A 17,883-nucleotide genomic window follows, 5' to 3' on the forward strand; every position below is an offset into this window, starting at 1 on the left:
TCTATTTCATCCTGCCTGCCCACCTCAACAGCGGGGGGCCAGCTGAGTCATTTCTAGATGATTCTCCCAGGGTAGGCAGCTCTTTGCAGGAAACGGCCCTCAGCAGGAAGCCCCTTTCCTTGTCACTTTAGCGAAGCTACACTGTAACTAACTTTTAAACCAGGCACCTCCCCTACCACTCTCTCCTCATCTCCAGCCCAAACACACCTTTCACATCTTTTGATTACACAATACCTTGTCTAACTTGTCAGTTCTTTCCTTAGATCAAAGAAGTAGAAATGGAGAATAAGTAATTAACAGACGACGAGATTGAGATCTCTTCCGTAGCTTCCCCTTCAGTAATCTCCCGAACGAACCGTGTGACCAAACTGTGTGAACAAGATAGCATCTAGAGGCAGATCACGAGTTGACAAGGCTGCCCACAAGCCTGCATACAGGGGGACGGCGACGACCCTGACCCCCTATCTCAATGATTAACTGAGGTCACTTCCCTATTTCCCTTTTAAAAGTTTTCATGGCCGAGCAGAATCTCTGGAGGTTGCTTTTTGGGGGGACGTTGAGTCCACCATCTCCCCAGATTGCCGGCATTCATTCTGGTTAAAGGCACCTTTCCTTTCTGTCAGCATCTGTGAGAATTGATTTTGTAAGCAGCAAGCAGTGGGACCTATTCATTTCATTCGCTAACACCAGAGACTTCTCTAAATGCAAACCTCTGGATGACTTTTTAAGCCCTCAGACAATTATGGCTTCAGGCTGGAGGGTCATGGTGATGTCACACCTGGTTCCCAAACCAAGGTGACTGTCACCCATGAGCACAGACAGGTACCCAAGCCCTCCCCTTGCCTGGGGTGACAGCTCTGGAAGGGCAGAGGTCCCCTGATGACCAAGGGAGGTCCTATGCTGCCACTGAAACAATCTTACAGAAGTTTCCCTCTACAGGCCCTCCATGGGACGTGAGGTTATTAATACAGTGAACACAGCAAAGGTCCTCCCAGATTAACACCTGACCAGAAGAGTGGATGCATCATTCCTTCCCAGCCTCCCCTTCCTCTGCTCTCAGCAAAAATCTTCCGATGGAAATCAGGGCAAATGAAATCACCTCTCTGAGGTCCTCCCCAGCCTTCTGGCTAAGCGGATCTTTTTCCTCACCACTCTGAGCAGAGCCCTATCACAGGACAAGTGAGCACCGCCCCTGCCCCAAGGCTATCCAGCTCCCAGAGCTCCCACTGTGTCTACAAACAGCGCAAAGCTGGGCACAAATGGTGACAAAACGAATAAAGGCAAGAAACAACATGAAACAGGTGCACCCCAACCATATTCTCTTCTGTGTGACCTGGACCACTGAATCAATTCCATCTAGTCTAAACTGTAATTTTAGTTCAGCATCTTGATTAACGGCAGAACGTGGGCAACTTCTCCATGCTTCCCTCTCCCAACCATTACGTCTGATAAAGAACTTGCTTTGCCAACCACTAAGTGACAAGTTTATACAGGTTCTAAATCAATGTGACTCAGACACGACATCGTGCTGAAGGCTGTAAAACCCCGTCTCCAGCCTTGTCTGGCTCTCCTCTTCTGCCACGACAGGTAGGAGGGAACGAAGAGGACGAAGGTGACCCAGAAAATGAACACCCGAGGAAGGAACCCACCAGAAAGTGCTGATGGGGCTCACATCACGCAAGGCCAAACAGCCAGTGAAAACTTCGCAGTGGCTTTAGCGCCAGAGGACTTTAGACTCACTTTACAGAACGGGAAACTGAGGCCTGGAGAAGTGTCTTGAAGGAGGTCATGCCAGGTGGTAGTGAGCTTGATCTCAAACCCAAGTGCTTCTGTTCTATGTCACACTCACTAGTTGTGACTCGCAGCAAAGTGTCAATAAAAACAGTCAGTTTTTAGCAAATGATCTTGTTATTTCAGCTTCTTAAAATAATTTGCTTCATTTCTAAGACAAGGTATTTTTTTGCCCAAGAGAATGAAAATAAAAATGTCAAGTGTGGAGAGAAACTAGCCTTCTCACATGTTGTTGCTGGGAATTATAAACAGGGATACCCTTCGGGGAGCAAAATTTGGCACTGTTAAAACAACTGTAAAATGTGCATACACTCTTCAATGCAGCAATTCCACTGAAATGGTTGTATACATGCAAAAAAGACCTACAAGGATGTTAATCTCAGTACTATTTATAATATCAAAAAATTAGAAGCAACCTAAATGAAAGTGATTAAAAACATTAAGGTAAATTCATACTATGAAGTATTATGCAACTATTTTATGAAGAGAGAATGACCTATAAAAAGGGCTGTCCACAATTTGCTGATTTTATTTATAAGACTTAAAATGTCATATACGTATGTGTGTGAGACTGTGTGTATATGTATAAGGCTCCTGTAAAAATTAAATATTACTAATAAAGCACTTCAAATAGTTCCTGCCGAAGAGTAAACATTAGGAAAAATTTATCAAAATGTTATAGGATATAAATCAACTATACTTTGATTTTAAAAAAGGAAATACTAAAAAAAAACTTTAAAAAAAACAAAACAAAAAATGTGATAGTATATGCATGAAAATAATATAGAAGAATATAAACTATGTGGCTAACAGTGGCTTTGTCTGAGAGGTGGGATTATATAGGGTTTTTTTCTTTTAATAAATTTGTGTTGTTCAAATACTTTAATATAATTATTTTTGTATTGAAAATATAGTAAAGATATGCTTTCTACAAAAACGAAGAAAACCTTATTATTCAGAAAAGAACATCCTCCATATGCACAGAATTCAGTCTAGGAATACTAAACATTCCAAATTTGTATTATGGACTAAATACTTTAGACCTGTATTAGATTTCTGGCAGTGTCAACCTGTTCAGAGGATGTAAGTGAGGGAATGGAAGGAAGAGAAAACAGATCATGTCACAAATGTTGAAAAAGAACAGCTATTTCCTCTCCCCTGAAAATCTGTGATTCTGGCCTGGAGCCCTAGAGCCACTCGGAGCCAAGAGAGGAAGTGAAGGGCCGCCGCGTGTCCTGGCCATTCCTTGACAGATGTTTCGCAGCCGATCCTGCTGACACATCCTGTAGGCCAGGCAGGGCTCAGCACGGTCGTTGCCTGCAGGAGTGCGAATCCAAATGCGGAACTAAACCATGGCAGTGATAATGATACAACAAACAACTAGCAGGTTTTCCTAAAGGCTAAGGCTCTGCAGACATTCCTCCAAACCTACAAAATCTGAAATCTGAGTTTCTAGGAAAACTAACAAACAGGTCGTGTTGCTGTACAGAACATTCCTTTCTGGGTTTTGTGTATCCACTATGTACTTGGTCACTTTATGGAACAACGTAATGAACTGTGTGAGTCCTGAGGTTTATGTCTAGCTCTGAAGTACTACCTGTTAGTTTTCTTCTGCTTTACATCTCAGTTGATTGTGCAGTATAATCAGAACTAAATTCAGTGATGATGACAAAAGGGGACTTGTTTCTTTGGGTGTGATTTTAAGAGGAATGCTTTAGTGTTTCCCCACAAAGGATAAAGTGCTCTGGGGTTTTTGAAAAGTTGCCTGTTACAATCTCCTTTTATTCCTCTTAACCCTTTTTAAAAATTGGGACTAGGGTGTTGAAATATTTTTGTCATTTATTGACAGAATAATGAATTTCTTATTGAACTTACTGATGTGATTAGATCAATTCCTAGGACTGGAATTCTCGGGTCAATGGATCCCATAGAAAAGCCTCTGAATTGGTTCACCTGAGTATGAAATGCCAGAGCACAATGCGGTGTGGGTCTGACTGACTCACAAGAAAGCTTCAGGGGAGGACAGGTAATGAGATTCTATCACGGACTTGACCTCATGGGAAAGCAGTCCACACCTCAACTATAGCGCCAACCACACTGAACTGCAATTCATCTGCTCAAAGAGTTTCTCTCTCCAAGATTTCTCCAGGTAAAGGATGATACCTTATGCACCCAAGTACCTGTTGTGCCTTTGACATGGCCAGGTGGCTGAGTTATTTCTGTTCCATCCCCACAAACTATATTTTGCATGCAAGCCGCCTACCTCAGTCTGCAACCAAGGTCAGATTCAAGGGAGAACACAGGGAACATGAAGAAACGAGGAGGAAATAACGAGTCTCTGAAGGTAAAATCACATGACCCCGTTACTTTAGGATGGTGGAAAAGTATTAGTAAAAAATACTGAGGCCTGGGAATTGCCTGGTGGTCCCGTGGTTAGGACCCAGCGCTTTCACTGCCAGGGCCCGGGTTCGATCCCTGGTCAGGGAACTAAGACCCTACAAGCCACGTGGCTCTGCCAAAATAAATAAATAAATAAACTCTAGGTCTGCCCCAACCTTGCTTTACCTCATCTCCCCAGGATAGGAGAGGGATAATAAACGCACCCCCCACGCACCTGAACCTCCATCAGTAATTTTTATCACTGTAAATCCTTGCAGGGGGCTTCCCTGGTGGAGCAGTGGTTGAGAGTCCGCCTGCAGATGCAGGAGACACGGGTTCGTGCCCTGGTCCGGGAAGATCCCACGTGCTGCGGAGCAACTAAGCCCGTGAGCCATGGCCGCTAGGCCTGCGTGTCCGGAGCCTGTGCTCCGCAATGGGAGAGGCCACAACAGTGAGAGGCCCGCATACCGCAAAAAAAAAAAAAAAAAAAAAAAAAATCCTTGCAGGATTTTGACCACATCATAGCTCACACAATATTCTCACACAAATCCCCTCACTTGACACGCCTCACAGATATCCCAGCGGACAGGACAGAACCAGAGTTCAAAGCTGGGAGTTGGACCTGGATATGAATTCCAGCACTCAATTAACAGGGAGGGCAAGTCACTAAATCTCATTTAGCCTCATCTTCTTTACCTATAAAAACTGGGGTAATATTTATCTCATGGAATGTTTCTGAAGATCAAGTATAACATAGTGAAAAGCAAAGTCCCTAGCAGATGTTCCATGCTCAACAAGTAAGTATGATTTCCTTTCCTTCTGACACTGGAGTTTTTCCCTGGGACAATGCCTCTATTAGCATTCACAGCCACCGTCCTTCAGGAGGCCTCCCGGCTGTCTGCTTGATACACGAGTGGCAACCCCTGCCCAGGACAGAGGCAGATTGGTGGCTGCCCCAGTGGCAGTGGGGAGCCCCTGGACGGGCTGCCTGAGTGGCCCTATGTCTGTGTGGGCTCTGGGACACAGGTCCAGCCACCAGCCCTGCACCCTCCCACATATGTTCCCTCCACGGGGAACCTTTTCTTTATTTTCTCAATTTTTTGGACATTGGCCTCATACCCATCCTTCAGACTGTTTTGTTGTTGTTGTTGTTGTTGTTGTTGTTGTTGTTTTTGCAGTACGTGGGCCTCTCATTGTTGTGGCCTCTCCTGTTTTGGAGCACAGGCTCCGGAGGAGCAGGCCCAGCCCCTCCGCGGCATGTGGGATCTTCCCGGACCGGTGCACGAACCCGCGTCCACCTACATCGGCAGGCGGACTCTCAACCACTGCGCCACCAGGGAAGCCCTTCAGACTGTTTTATGTCTATTCTCCTCAAAGGACTATGGGACAAGGGCAGGCTTCCCAAACACCTTCTCCTCTCTCCCCGCTGCCTCAACCTGCACATCTCTAACCAGCTCTCAGTGGCAGGGTTTCAAGCATCTCTTTTCCACTTCCAGGAAAAGCGTAGTATTAATTGTGGTTCTGGAACCAAACTGCCTGGGTTCAGTTCCAACTCCACTTCTCACTGTTTCTGGTGTGACCTCGGCAACTACTTAACCTCTCTTAACCTTAGTTTCATCCTTTGTAAATGGGGATAACAACACACTTTGGGGGAATTCAATGAGGCACACAGTAGGTACTCAACAAAATTTAGCTCTTTTCTATATTATGTATATATACATAAACGTATCTGGAAGGATATGCATAGAATGGTTTATAGTGGTATGCTTCAGGGAGCATATAGAGGAGGAATTTTTATTTGATAGAAACTTATACCATTTTACAAGCATTCATTATTTTTGTAAGTTAAACACACTTTTAACAAGAATACACTTGGGTATGGTAAAGAAAAGGAAAGGAGGAGAGGGGAAGGGAGGTGGAAAAAGAAAAGAAGAAAAATGCTCTGCTTGAGGCAGGAGCTAAAGGCTGCATCAGAGTCATGACTGGTTGAGACATTCTGATTTTAGCTTTAGTGCTAGGTGCAGAGTTCCCCATGCCTTGTCAGAGAAAATTTCTGCCATATATATGTCAGCCTTACACAGATTTCCTTCATATTTCCTCCAGTGTTCCAGGTGGGAGTGGGTGTGGGGGAAGCCCAGCTCCATTGGACTAAGTTATCCTGGGATGGAGGGGTGCGGGCAGGGAGGTTCTGATCTCGTTCGGTGGGAGAGCTGCCCAGTCCCCTGGAGCACTTTGCAGGGGGCGGGCGGGGGTGTCTCCTGGGTCCCAGGAGAGGAGGGGGCACAACCAGGACAAGCCCTAGGAAGCTTCCATACTACCAGGCAGAAAATGCTTCCTAGGGACCTGGGCATGCCCCCCTAAGAAGTCTAGACCACTTTGCATGGGAGGAATAAGGGAGGGCTCTGTCTATTTTTGAAGAATCTTCTGAGCGGTTTCAATTTCCCTATTTCTCCAATGTCTCATGAGATACAGACTGCAGCAAGCAAAGGTTTGTTTCACTACCTTCTGTGCAAGAGTCCCCACAGGGCTACTTACACTTCCCCCCCAACCTAAAAGCTCAGTACCATGCATAGTAAAAAATCATATCCTTTTTTGGTAAGAGCTACATTATCAGAACACCAAGAGGAATGCTGCCTACTCTTTATGTGTAGCCAAGATATTCATTTAGCCAACCCACATTTCGGACTTTTTCAAAGGGTGAAAACTCTCCTTGTTCCTAACTTCCCTCACATCACTTCTGATGGGTAAAAACCTTATCGGCTCACAAAATGCATGCCCCAAGCAGCTTGCATTTCTGGAAAACCACCTCCTGTATAGAGAATGTTCTATGAATGTTTTCAAATTGCAAACGCTATATTGCTTCTATGTGTTTTCTGGGCTCCACCGAGACAAACACAGCTATTCCTGCTGGCAACTATGAATATGTAATATTTTCCCCACCTTATTAATACCTCTTCTAACAAAGTTCCTGCCAGCCAAGCACGTCCTTGTGACCCGTTCCCATCACTGTTTGCAACCCCACACTCACCCAATAGAACTGGATCTGCTATAAAGGAAGATGCCAGAAAGGACCCCCAAGAAGGTGGCTTACCTTTCTCATGGCTGCTTGCTGGTGGGGGTGGGAGTGGGGAGGTGACCGGTTTGGACTTGTCATAGTTGTTAAAGCTCTGGCTCCGTCGGTTGTTAGCAGTGGCTGACCCTCCGCGTGTTTTGGCCTCGCTGCCTGCAGCGGATACCCTCGCGGTAGGACCTGGAAGTCTAAAATGCAAAAGCAACAGAGTAATGGCTTCAGTCTCAGGAGAACAACAGTACCTCAGAAGGGACTGCAGCCATGCAGGAGGTAAAAGAAACCATTCAAGACATCGGGTCGGGGGCAGTTTGCCAGTCCAAGGACTTACTGGAACCACCACAAACATTTAGGCTAGTAATGACCCCAGTAAAGTCCAAAAGCCAAGTGTGAGTAGTTTTCCTTTGAACACAGAGAGAAATATATGAATATGTCTGCTGATTAGAAATACAAAGCTTGGGAGTTCCCTGGTGTAATAGTGGTTAGGATCCTGGGCTTTCACTGCTGTGGCCCAGGTTCAATCCCTGGTCGGAGAACTGAGATCCCACAAGCCACACAGCGTGGCCAAAAAAAATACAAAGCTCATTTTCCTTTTTCTCTTGGATGAGTACTTTTACTTTTCAATAGGGCCAAACCATGTCATCTCTAATTTTATCAAGGGTAGAACATAAATGCCTGTTAAGACTCTAAACTGTTAAACTTGTCTGTGCATCTCTTTTGACAGATACTGAAAATGGTTTTTGCCATAATCTAGGGATGTAAGTCTCAAGAAAAAGATATAATTTATGATGGTCAGAAAGGAAACTGCTACCTCAGAACCCAACTCATCTGCAATGAAAAATTATGGACTGGATGGAAACATTTGTTCAGACATACATTTTCCTTCAACATCTGACAACCTGTCTCCATAGACATTACTCTGAGTCTGAAGCTCAGCTTCTCTGCACAGTAGATGGATAAGATCACACATTCTTTCTGTAAAATGAGCAGGACTCTGTTAGCCTAAAGACAAACACACACTTTCCCTTTAAATAAAACACTTCATTTTTGGGTGGTTTGGGAAATAAAGTCAGCAGACTAATCTTTGGTAATGTGTCTAAAGATATTATGGCCCATTCCCTGAAGAGTTAAGGCTATGACTCCGCAAATCAGAATTTTGGTTCAGGGACTACTAAGCAGTCTCTCCAATCATTAAAGTTGAAAGATGAATAAATGATGAAATATTTAGTTATATCTTTCAGCTAAAACCCACTTAGCAGTGTTGAAAAGCCACTGGAACCTCAGCTGACCAGCATTAGATCTAGCGATAAGTCTGAATTTTCAACTCATAAAGCTTTCAGCCTTCTCTTTCCACACAAATCTCTAAGCACCGAAGAAGTCTGCAGTCTGGAAGCATTTTAGATAGAAGCAGGCAAACGCTTTAAACTTTTTCTTGTTGGCTGAGCAAGAAAAGATGGCTGTAGAGTACACAGAGAACATGAGCTGGTGTGAGAGGACTGTAAGATTTATACAGTTAAGAAGAAGCTGGCCCAGTTCCTTAACTGGGAGCTAGGAGAGAAGGAAGGGGGTGAGTTCTTCCCCCCAAAAGTGGTGGAGGAGCCTCACTTCCCACTGCATTAGGAGGATTTGCTCCTCTGTGAATTTACCCCATCTTGTTTAGTGAAGATATTCACCCCATGAAGACAGGCACGGAGTAGGGTGCAAAACCAGCAGTGCCAGTGCCTGTGTCTGCAGACTAGAGGTGGCCAGGTCAACTGATCAAGGAGGTCCAGCAATGGGATCTTGGTACCTGTTGTCCAATGCATATAGCACCCTGCAAGCCCTCCAAGACGGACAGTGTCACCTGAGGACTCCCAGCCAACGGCAGAGCTGCTGCAGGAGTCTGTATGCCCACAGATAGGCCTGCAAAAGGGTTATGGACATGTTCCAAGATGATGTCACAGCAACAGTTTTAAGTGGTGCAGGGTAACACAGGTGACAGGATTCTACTCCCGTGGCAAAGAACAGGGAAGCCAAAAGCAACGAGGAGGGAAAAGATGCGTTCCAACGAGGAGGGAAAAGTTGCTTGAGGCCCCACTGCACTCACCTGGGACTGGACCACAGATTTTTCAGAGCAGCACAGGGCCTTTATAGAGGCAAGAAATTCAAAGTATTGGATGGGATGGCCACAACCTTGAATGAGGTAGGCAGTTCGGTCCTCTGTGAGGCAGTGTGGTACAATGGGTAAAATATGAGCTTTTTCCATACAAATACGGACATGACATTGGGCCAGTTTTATGATCTGAGATTCACGTTCCATATGTGTCACTTTGGAATAATAGTAAAGTACCCAATGGGATAGTTGTAAACTTGGAATGGGACTTAAGGTCCAACCTGTTTTAAGTACTCAATACATGCTGGTTCCCCTTATTATCCTCTCTGCTGAGCACAGATTCATAAAGGAACTGGACATTGTCATAAAGAAAACATGCTACGGTAGAAAAAAGAACCAGACAATTAAGGAAGGAATCAGGCAGATCTAGGTTAAAGCAGCAATAGAGAGTTGGACAAAAATCAACACACAAGAGTTGGAGATCAACATTTCTAAAGAGGCAAGACAGGTTTTGGCAGACAGGATTCATCATCTCCCTAAGGAACATTCGAGGAGAGAAACTGCTTCATCCAAGCATCTGTGACGAAGAAACTGCTTCATCCAAGCATCCGTGACGAAGACCTTACACTTGGGGTACCTCTGAGCCATCTTTGGGGCCCACACTGAAACATCCCCAGTCTTGGATTAACTGAGACGGCTCTGGTTTCCCAGGGGTGGTCACCATCAGATCCTCTTCCTTGAGTCAGAACCTAGAGGTGCTACTCTGATGGGACTGACCCATCCTTCAAATGGCTACAGGTTGTACCAAGTTTTCTGAGACATGGAAGAGGTCTCGAAGGCCTTGAGGGCAGCTGACATGACAATAAGGGATGGTTGGCACATGCCGAGCCATCAAAAGCCACCATAAAGCTCAAGCCAACTCATGTCGCCCTCTACCTCATCACCATTACACCCTAGTGAGGACATCTCCCTTAACTTGACCAAATGCGAAAACTGGATGGAGACCAAGTAACTTCTTCCAAGTGTCAGAAGGAATCTATGTGAACACTGTGCTTTCAAACTTGGGTTCTGTTGTGGATGGGGTTGGACAGTGCTTGCTCCAAAGCAAGCTTCCTCCAACCCTCTGAAATTTTCAGCAGTCTGCCTCACAAACAAAGGCCATGAATGAATGTGTGATGGATGGGAAGTCAGGTAAAAAAGCTTCGTTTGGATCCACGCAGGAGGGAACCAAAACATCCCTTGGGATGATGAGTCAATCCACAAACTGAATTAATTCAGACTGAATTGTGAATACAGGATTTCAAAGCCAAAGGTGACCACGAGATCCTAAGATACCTGAGCAATCCAGGTGAGGGCACTGGACTTCACAAACTGAAGCAGGGATGTGCTATGTCTGTGTTTCTGAGTCCTTCCTGACCCCAATTCGTATGTTGAGATTGTAATGCCCAATGTGATGGTATTAGGAGGTGGGGCCTTTGGTAGGTGATTGGGTCATTAGACAAGAGCCCTCATGGGTGAGATGAATGCCCTTATAGACGAGGATCCAGAAGGCTAGCTTGCCTCTTCCACCACGTGAGGACACAGCGAGAAGTCAGCAGTCCGTGACCTGGAAGAGGCCCTTCACCAGAATCCGACCAGGCTGGCAACTTGACCTTGGCCTTCCAGCCTCCAGAACTGTGAGCGATAAATTTCTGTTGCTTGTAAGTCACCCAGCCTGTGGGGTTTTATCATGGTGGCCCGAAAAGATTATCACAGGGTTCTAGTTCAATCTTATCTATCCCCTAGCTGACATCTCAATTACATACGCATTGATAAAAGAATATGAAAGGTCAGAAGTAATTCAAAGAAGAGAAATAATGACCTCGGAAGTTGTTGGAATAGTCAGGGAAGGTTCCAAATAACAGCAACCCCAGAGCAAGATGTGGCATGTGGAATGAGAATGTGCATAGAGGGCAAGAAGGTAGGGGGCAGAGGTGTCATGCAGAGGGAAGCTTGTAAAAAAAAAAAAAAAAAAAACACTGAAGAAAGAAAGGGCCAGTGTGTGCTGGGGCTTGGGAGACAGCGTGGGAGGAAATGAGGCTGGAAAACCAGGCGGGGGCAGCCTTCAATGTCACACTATGAACCTTGGACTTGGTCCTGTTCTCCAGCGAGGAGGCATTCATTAGAGAAGCTGAGAACAGAGCTAGAGTTGAAAAGCAGAGTAGCTTCCAGTTCACCGTCACACAGGCCCCTGGCTAACATTCTGAAGTTCATTATTGTTTAACATCCTTGTGCATCAGGAGAACTTCTCTCAAGCTCCAGCCTGCGAATAGCTGCTGTCTGTCCATTAGCATCATTCTGCTGCACAGCAGGGTCTTGCTCATGTGGAACAGCTGCAGATACCACAACAGCTGCTGCCCAGCGATGCCTGCCTCATCAAGAAAAAGCGGAGAGTAGAGTGCAGCAAGTCAACCTCGAATCATCTACACCCTGCATCATCCAGAGTGCCAGAAGGTTTCAATGGCTCCTTTGCAAGAGGGACTCTACTTCCCAGGATCACCCCATGTCCAAACAAGAGTTACGAAATGAGAGGACACAGATGTGTTCTCTGAAACACACACATGTTGCTTTTTTAAAAAATGAGGTTTAAGGGAAGAGGTGTAACAAAGAGGCAGAAGGAAAATCCTGCTGCTATGGGAGCTATGGTCAATTTCTCCAACGTGTGCACAGCCGAGCAGGCAGGACGGTAAGACTGTTGTTCCTGGCACATAACCTGTGCGCGCATCCCAGCTCCACGCGTTGTACGTGCTGATGGGAAGAAAGCCGTTCTTCTCCCCCAAACCACTTCAAAGGCTGGGAGCAGAAGATGGCCCTCCCAGGAAAGATGGCAGCTTGTGTGCACATGCTCAGGTCCTTGGGGGTGGGGGGGGCGGAGGTCATAATTGGAGATGCTTTCTAGACAAGATGATTAAATGCTAAACCTCTCATTTCCATGGCATCTGCTTTTCAGCAGCTGGGCAGAGACGGCTGAACTGCTAGCCACAATGATTCTTCTCCACGAGATGGTCGCACAGAGATCGACTCTGTGAGACTCGCTAGAGCTGGCCCAGATCAACCCAAACCACCAGCATCACCCTATCAGCTAGTTACGGTGCACTGATTACATGCCAGGTTGCAAAGGACTGCAGATGACTTTATTTAGTCCACATAGCATTGTGAGTGAGGCAGGACTACCCCATTTTACCAATAAGGAAACACAGGCTCATGGAGATTAAATAATTGGCCCAGGTAACATAGTAAGTGGTGAAAACAGGGTTTGTTAGGTTTGACTGCAAAGCTGCACTCTTTTTTTTTTTTTTTTGCGGTACGCGGGCCTCTCACTGTCGTGGCCTCTCCCGTTGCGGAGCACAGGCTCCAGACGCGCGGGCTCAGCGGCCATGGCTCACGGGCCCAGCCGCTCTGCGGCACGTGGGATCTTCCCGGACCGGGGCACGAACCCGTATCCCCTGCATCGGCGGGCGGACTCTCAACCACTGCGCCACCAAGGAGGCCCCAAAGCTGCACTCTTCGTCACCATGCTTCAATGCCTCCCACAGGTAGAATTAGCCTAAATACCTGAGGCTCACCAGGGATGGCAAGAGGCAATACAGTGGTCAAAGGTGGAAATTCATGGAAATCCTTCATCCCTGTACCAGTTCCCTCCATAAGCCCCTTCCCCGTAGATTCAAGATGAGGCTTCCCACCCTGCTTAACCTCCCTGGTGCCTATCTAGGTGTCTGGCTCTGGCCGGTGTGCAATCGATGTTCGCACCTGAACAAGAGACCTATTTCCAAAGCTCTGGGAGAGGTATCCTACTCAGCCAGAGGGGTAGGAAGGGCTGTTTCTTTTGGCAACCAGACTTTACTACTACCCCTGGTGGTGCCTGATCAGCTAAAACGTTTATCAAGATTGTGCTCAAGTCTAGGGGCGGGGAAGTGGGGGGGGGGGTGCAGAAGGCAAGGAGTGTTAGACGAATAATAAAATGAAGACCATCCCTTTGTCAGAAGGCTCGTCAGAAATAAAACGCATCCAAAAGAAACTCTAGGTGAGGGACAGGACCCTGATGGAAAGCCACACCTTGGCTTCGGTCAACTTGGAAGCCCTGTGCCCAGCACGCCCTCAGGGCAGGGCAGACACGCCCTCATTCGTCAGCTCTTCCTCTCTTCTCCCCCAACCCCACTCCACCTCCTTCCATCATTTGGGACTGATAATAATAGATCATTCACGGGATGGGCATGTGCTTCCAATTAGATTCTTTCCCCGCTAGTTCCTGTTTTCTCTCTCTTCCAGAAGTAAGCACATCGGGGGAGCAAACACTAGATTTCAGGTTTCCTCCAAGCTCCCCACCCCCTTCCTTTCCTGTGTATGGACTTTGCACGACACTCAAAAAAAAAAAAAAAGGGATCCCAGCTTACCAGTGCAGTGGTGTGGGGAGGCTGTCTATCTGACTTGGGCCTCAAGCTGTTGGGAAAGCAGTCACTCTCTAGCAGGGTGCTATGGACTCATGTTTGTGTCCCCTGCTCCCCAAATACAAAGGTTGTCATCCTAGTGTGACGGTATCTGGAGATGGGGTCTCTGGGAGGTAATGAGGTCATGAAAGTGGAGCCCTTGTGATGGGGTTAGTGCCTTGGAAGAAGAGACAAAGACGGGAGAGCTTGCTTTCTCTCTGCTCTCCACCATGTGAGGACACAGGAAGAACACAGCCATCTGGGAAATGAGAAGAGGGCTCTCACCAGAACACGATCATGTTGGCACCCTGATCTTGGATTTCCCAGCCTCCAGAACTGTGAGAAATAAATCTCCATTAAGTCACTCAGTCTCTGGTGACATGTAGTAGCAGCCTGAGCAGACTAAGACACAGGCCTATGAGATGCAGTGATGAACGTAGGTCCCCCAGAACCAAGTCTGGGTAACATGCTGACTTGTTCTACAGAGAAGCAGTTGCCCTGCGGCTTCTCCCTGCAGCCGGACAGATCCTGAGTTGGGCCTCCCCATGCGTAAGCTTTTTAGAAAAGTTAACTGATTAGAAAAGGCAGGGGCTTCCCTGGTGGCGCAGTGGTTGGGAGTCTGCCTGCTGATGCAGGGGGCGCGGGTTCGTGCCCCGGTCTGGGAGGCTCCCACGTGCCGCAGAGCGGCTGGGCCCGTGAGCCGTGGCCTCTGAGCCTGCGCGTCCAGAGCCTGTGCTCCGCAATGGGAGAGGCCACGACAGTGAGAGGCCCGCGTACCACAAAAAAAAAAAAAAAAAAAAAAAAAAAAAAAAAAAAAAAAAAGAAAAGGCACCCACCTGGAGCCTAAGAGAGTAGGGCAGCAAGCAGACGTTCTGTACCTATTTGTTGCATGAATACGGAGAGAAATGCAGTCTGGGCATCCCTTTACCTTTATGTGAGAATTCAGTGAAAAAGAAATACCAGCCATAATGAGGAGACTCTGTTTCTGTCAGGATGCTACAAGGGCAACATGAGGCAAAGGCCAGGAGGCATGGCTGAAATGTAAGATTTTAAAAAGCAGCCTCAACAACCACATAAGTACCAGAATTCAAGGAGGAGGAGGGGGCGGGGAGAGATGTAACATAGTGGTTAAAGTGAGGGTTCTGGGGTTAGATTACCTGGGCTCAAATCCTGGTCTTTCCACTTTGTGTGTGACTGTAATAACTTACCGAGAACTTCCTAAATTTTAGTTTCCTCATCTGTAAAATGGGGATAATAACATGACCTACCGCAAGAATACCGATGTGAAGATTAAAAAAGATAATGTATTCAAATGGGCACATAATAAGCATTCAATAAAAGTTAGCTGTTGACACCTTTAAAACAGAGTAGATACAGGGATATAACTGGCGTTTGCCATACTCTGAAACAGGTCCTGACAGGATGCGGTAGATGCCAAACTGAGTCAAGAGAATTAGTGAGCAGCCCTAATTTTTATTTTCAGGGAACTGAGGTGATCTGTCCATGTTACACATGGTACACAAGAGCACCCAGAAATAAAAATAACCCATTGCCTTATTGCCTTGTCTCCTCTGAACAACTGGATTCATGCTTCAGGTCTTTAAAACTCAAGAGAAAACCAATCCCACATTAGTAATTTTAATGACAGCACCAATAACAAAAAGCATAACACACATAAATAAGATGCAGGTGAGGTGGGATCAGGGCCAGGACAGAGCAGGGAGCCAGACTCATCATAAAACTACTATGGAAAACCACCTACAAACTCACCTCTCTAAATCATAATGGACTTTGATGTCCGAGCAATCAAAGACAAAACAATCAATGAAATGCAGAAACAATACATACAACTCAGCCTCACTTACAGATCACACACACACACACACACACACACACACACACACACACACACACACACACCCCTTCAATAACCCCATGGCCACTCTCAACTCTCCAACACTGGGTCATCAGCCAAAGCATGTTTGGTTTTCCCAAACTGCAAACAGACATGGGGAGGGGGACCAAAAGGAAACGCAGCCAGAACAAAAGGAACGAGGGGCTGGGTTGAAACCATGCTTCGCGGGACGTGGAGAAAGTCTAACCTAGAGATCTTTTTCTGACCCAGAGTGAAGCGGATGATTTTGCTTTGTGATGAGTCCTTGGAAGATGCACTGCATGATAGGAAAGAAAAAAGTGGAAGAGATGAGTGAGGGGGGAGAAGATGCAATGGACACACAAATAAATAACAGGAGTCCTGTGATAATGCGAATGCCCCTGGGTTTCCCTCTGCCTGCTTTTTCTACAATATACAGCCTTCTTTCTAGGTCTGATCTGGTAAATTTCCAACATGAAGAAACTGCTATTGAGATTATCTAAGAACTTTTGTGGTTTTCTTTTTTTTTTTTTTTTTTTTTCCTAATGCCAAATCTCTTTTATGGTATCAGTCACTATAAGGCCTTCTTCTACAATGGCACTGAAGCCAGGGGTCTCGGACAAGTAAACTTTGTAACTTTCTAAAGTATTCAGATGTTTCTATTTTGCATGCTTGTTCTATCAGGGTGGTTTTTCGATGAATGTCCTGAATAGCCCATAAAGTTGACCCTAAACAAGGGTGGAGATGTTTTCAAGTTTTGCTGGTCTTGGGGAATTTTTGCACTCCATGGTATAAGCAATGATCATTTCAAGTCTTCCGAACTTGCTACATTCTGGGCTTTGAACCATAAATTTATGAATATGAAGAATCATGGTTGGACTTAATAAAAGGTTAAACTTACTTACTGCCTTAGGAAAGACAGAAATATTTATCTTTCTTGCATCCATACATCTTATGCCACATTCATAAAAGGATATGAAGTGAGAAATACAATGTTAGTGTCGTTAAACTTAGGAAGTGAAGGAAGAGACAGAAGTGAATGAATTTTTAAAAGTAATTGTTTGGATTTTTTCTAGAAAGCTAAATATTGATAATATGTAAGGTAGACACAGATGGAGAGGAATTTCATGAGGTGAAATGTGGATCAAGTTCTCAACCAGCACATAAATTAATGAGAAGAGCTGCAGGGTAAAAGTGAGTCTCCACTTGGCAGCCATCATAGAGGAGTTGCTCTGATTCCTTCATGCCAATATCTCAAATTTCCTTGCTCAGCTTCCACGACTCTCTTATTAACAAACACTACGGAAAAGCTGTCAAGTTTTAGTATTTGCTGTCCTGAGAGGTACTGTATTTAGGCATGTTTGTATCTGGCAGAGTTCTAATGAAGGATCAACACAAACCTGGTATTTGGGGGGTTGCATCAACATTTGACGTTAATGATCAAGGGTCTGAACCATTACCCTTGGGACTTTGGTTATCGAAGTCAGAATTTGGGGATAGAAATACAATGAAACAAAGCCAGAGAAGTGATTTTACTACTCTTAAATTTACAGCCAGAGCATGAACATGGGGTATCACATCTCTAGACCTTGAGAACAAGATTATCCTCTGGAAGTTAAATTAGAAACTATCGGTATATAATGGATAAAACAAATCATCTGTGAAAGTAACCCAATATGGGCCAAATAAGGGACGAATGAGGACATACAGCAACTCCAGAGCCCAGTTTGTGTCACCACATTGCAGGGTCAGGGGGCCATGACGGCAGGAACTACTCTGGAAAAAATGGATATAAAAACCTGGCTTATGGGCTTCCCTGGTGGCGCAGTGGTTGAGAATCTGCCTGCTAATGCAGGGGACACGGGTTCGAGCCCTGGTATGGGAAGATCCCACATGCCGCAGAGCGACTGGGCCCATGAGCCGCAACTACTGAGCCTTCGCGTCTGGAGCCTGCGCTCCACAACGGGAGAGACCGTGATGGTGAGAGGCCCGCGCACCGTGATGAAGAGTGGCCCCAGCTTGCCACAACTAGAGAAAGCCCTCGCACAGAAACAAAGACCCAACACAGCGAAAATAAATAAATTAATTAATAAACCCCTACCCCCAACATCTGAAGTGTTTTAAAAAACAAAAACAAAAAAACCTGGCTTAAGTGAGTTTGGCTCGTCTTTAGGTAAAGCATTTATTCTTATTTTTTTTAATTTATTTTTTATTT

General features: G+C 45.7%; 1 protein-coding gene across 12 annotated transcripts in view; it reads right to left on the minus strand.

Annotated features, from left to right (window-relative positions):
• Nucleotides 1–17,883, minus strand: part of NAV2 (neuron navigator 2) — a 764,629-nt gene that overhangs the window by 210,245 nt on the left and 536,501 nt on the right. For 9 of the 12 annotated variants that reach the window (XR_010841345.1, XM_067038097.1, XM_067038101.1 and 6 more), the window contains 2 exons: nucleotides 15,898–15,966; nucleotides 7,262–7,428 (listed from right to left, as the gene is read on the minus strand). The exons of 1 other annotated variant lie outside the window; for it this stretch is intronic. Coding sequence is in view for 10 of the 11 variants with exons in the window: in XM_067038097.1 (XP_066894198.1) it covers nucleotides 7,262–7,428; nucleotides 15,898–15,966 (236 nt within the window). In the remaining variant the exon portion in view is untranslated. The remainder of the gene's footprint in view (nucleotides 1–7,261; nucleotides 7,429–15,897; nucleotides 15,967–17,883) is intronic. 2 more of the 12 variants (XM_059070150.2, XM_067038100.1) reach the window with 1 other exon arrangement.

This window comes from Kogia breviceps, chromosome 7 (genome assembly GCF_026419965.1).
Source record: "Kogia breviceps isolate mKogBre1 chromosome 7, mKogBre1 haplotype 1, whole genome shotgun sequence".
Classification (NCBI taxonomy): Eukaryota; Metazoa; Chordata; class Mammalia; order Artiodactyla; family Physeteridae; genus Kogia; species Kogia breviceps.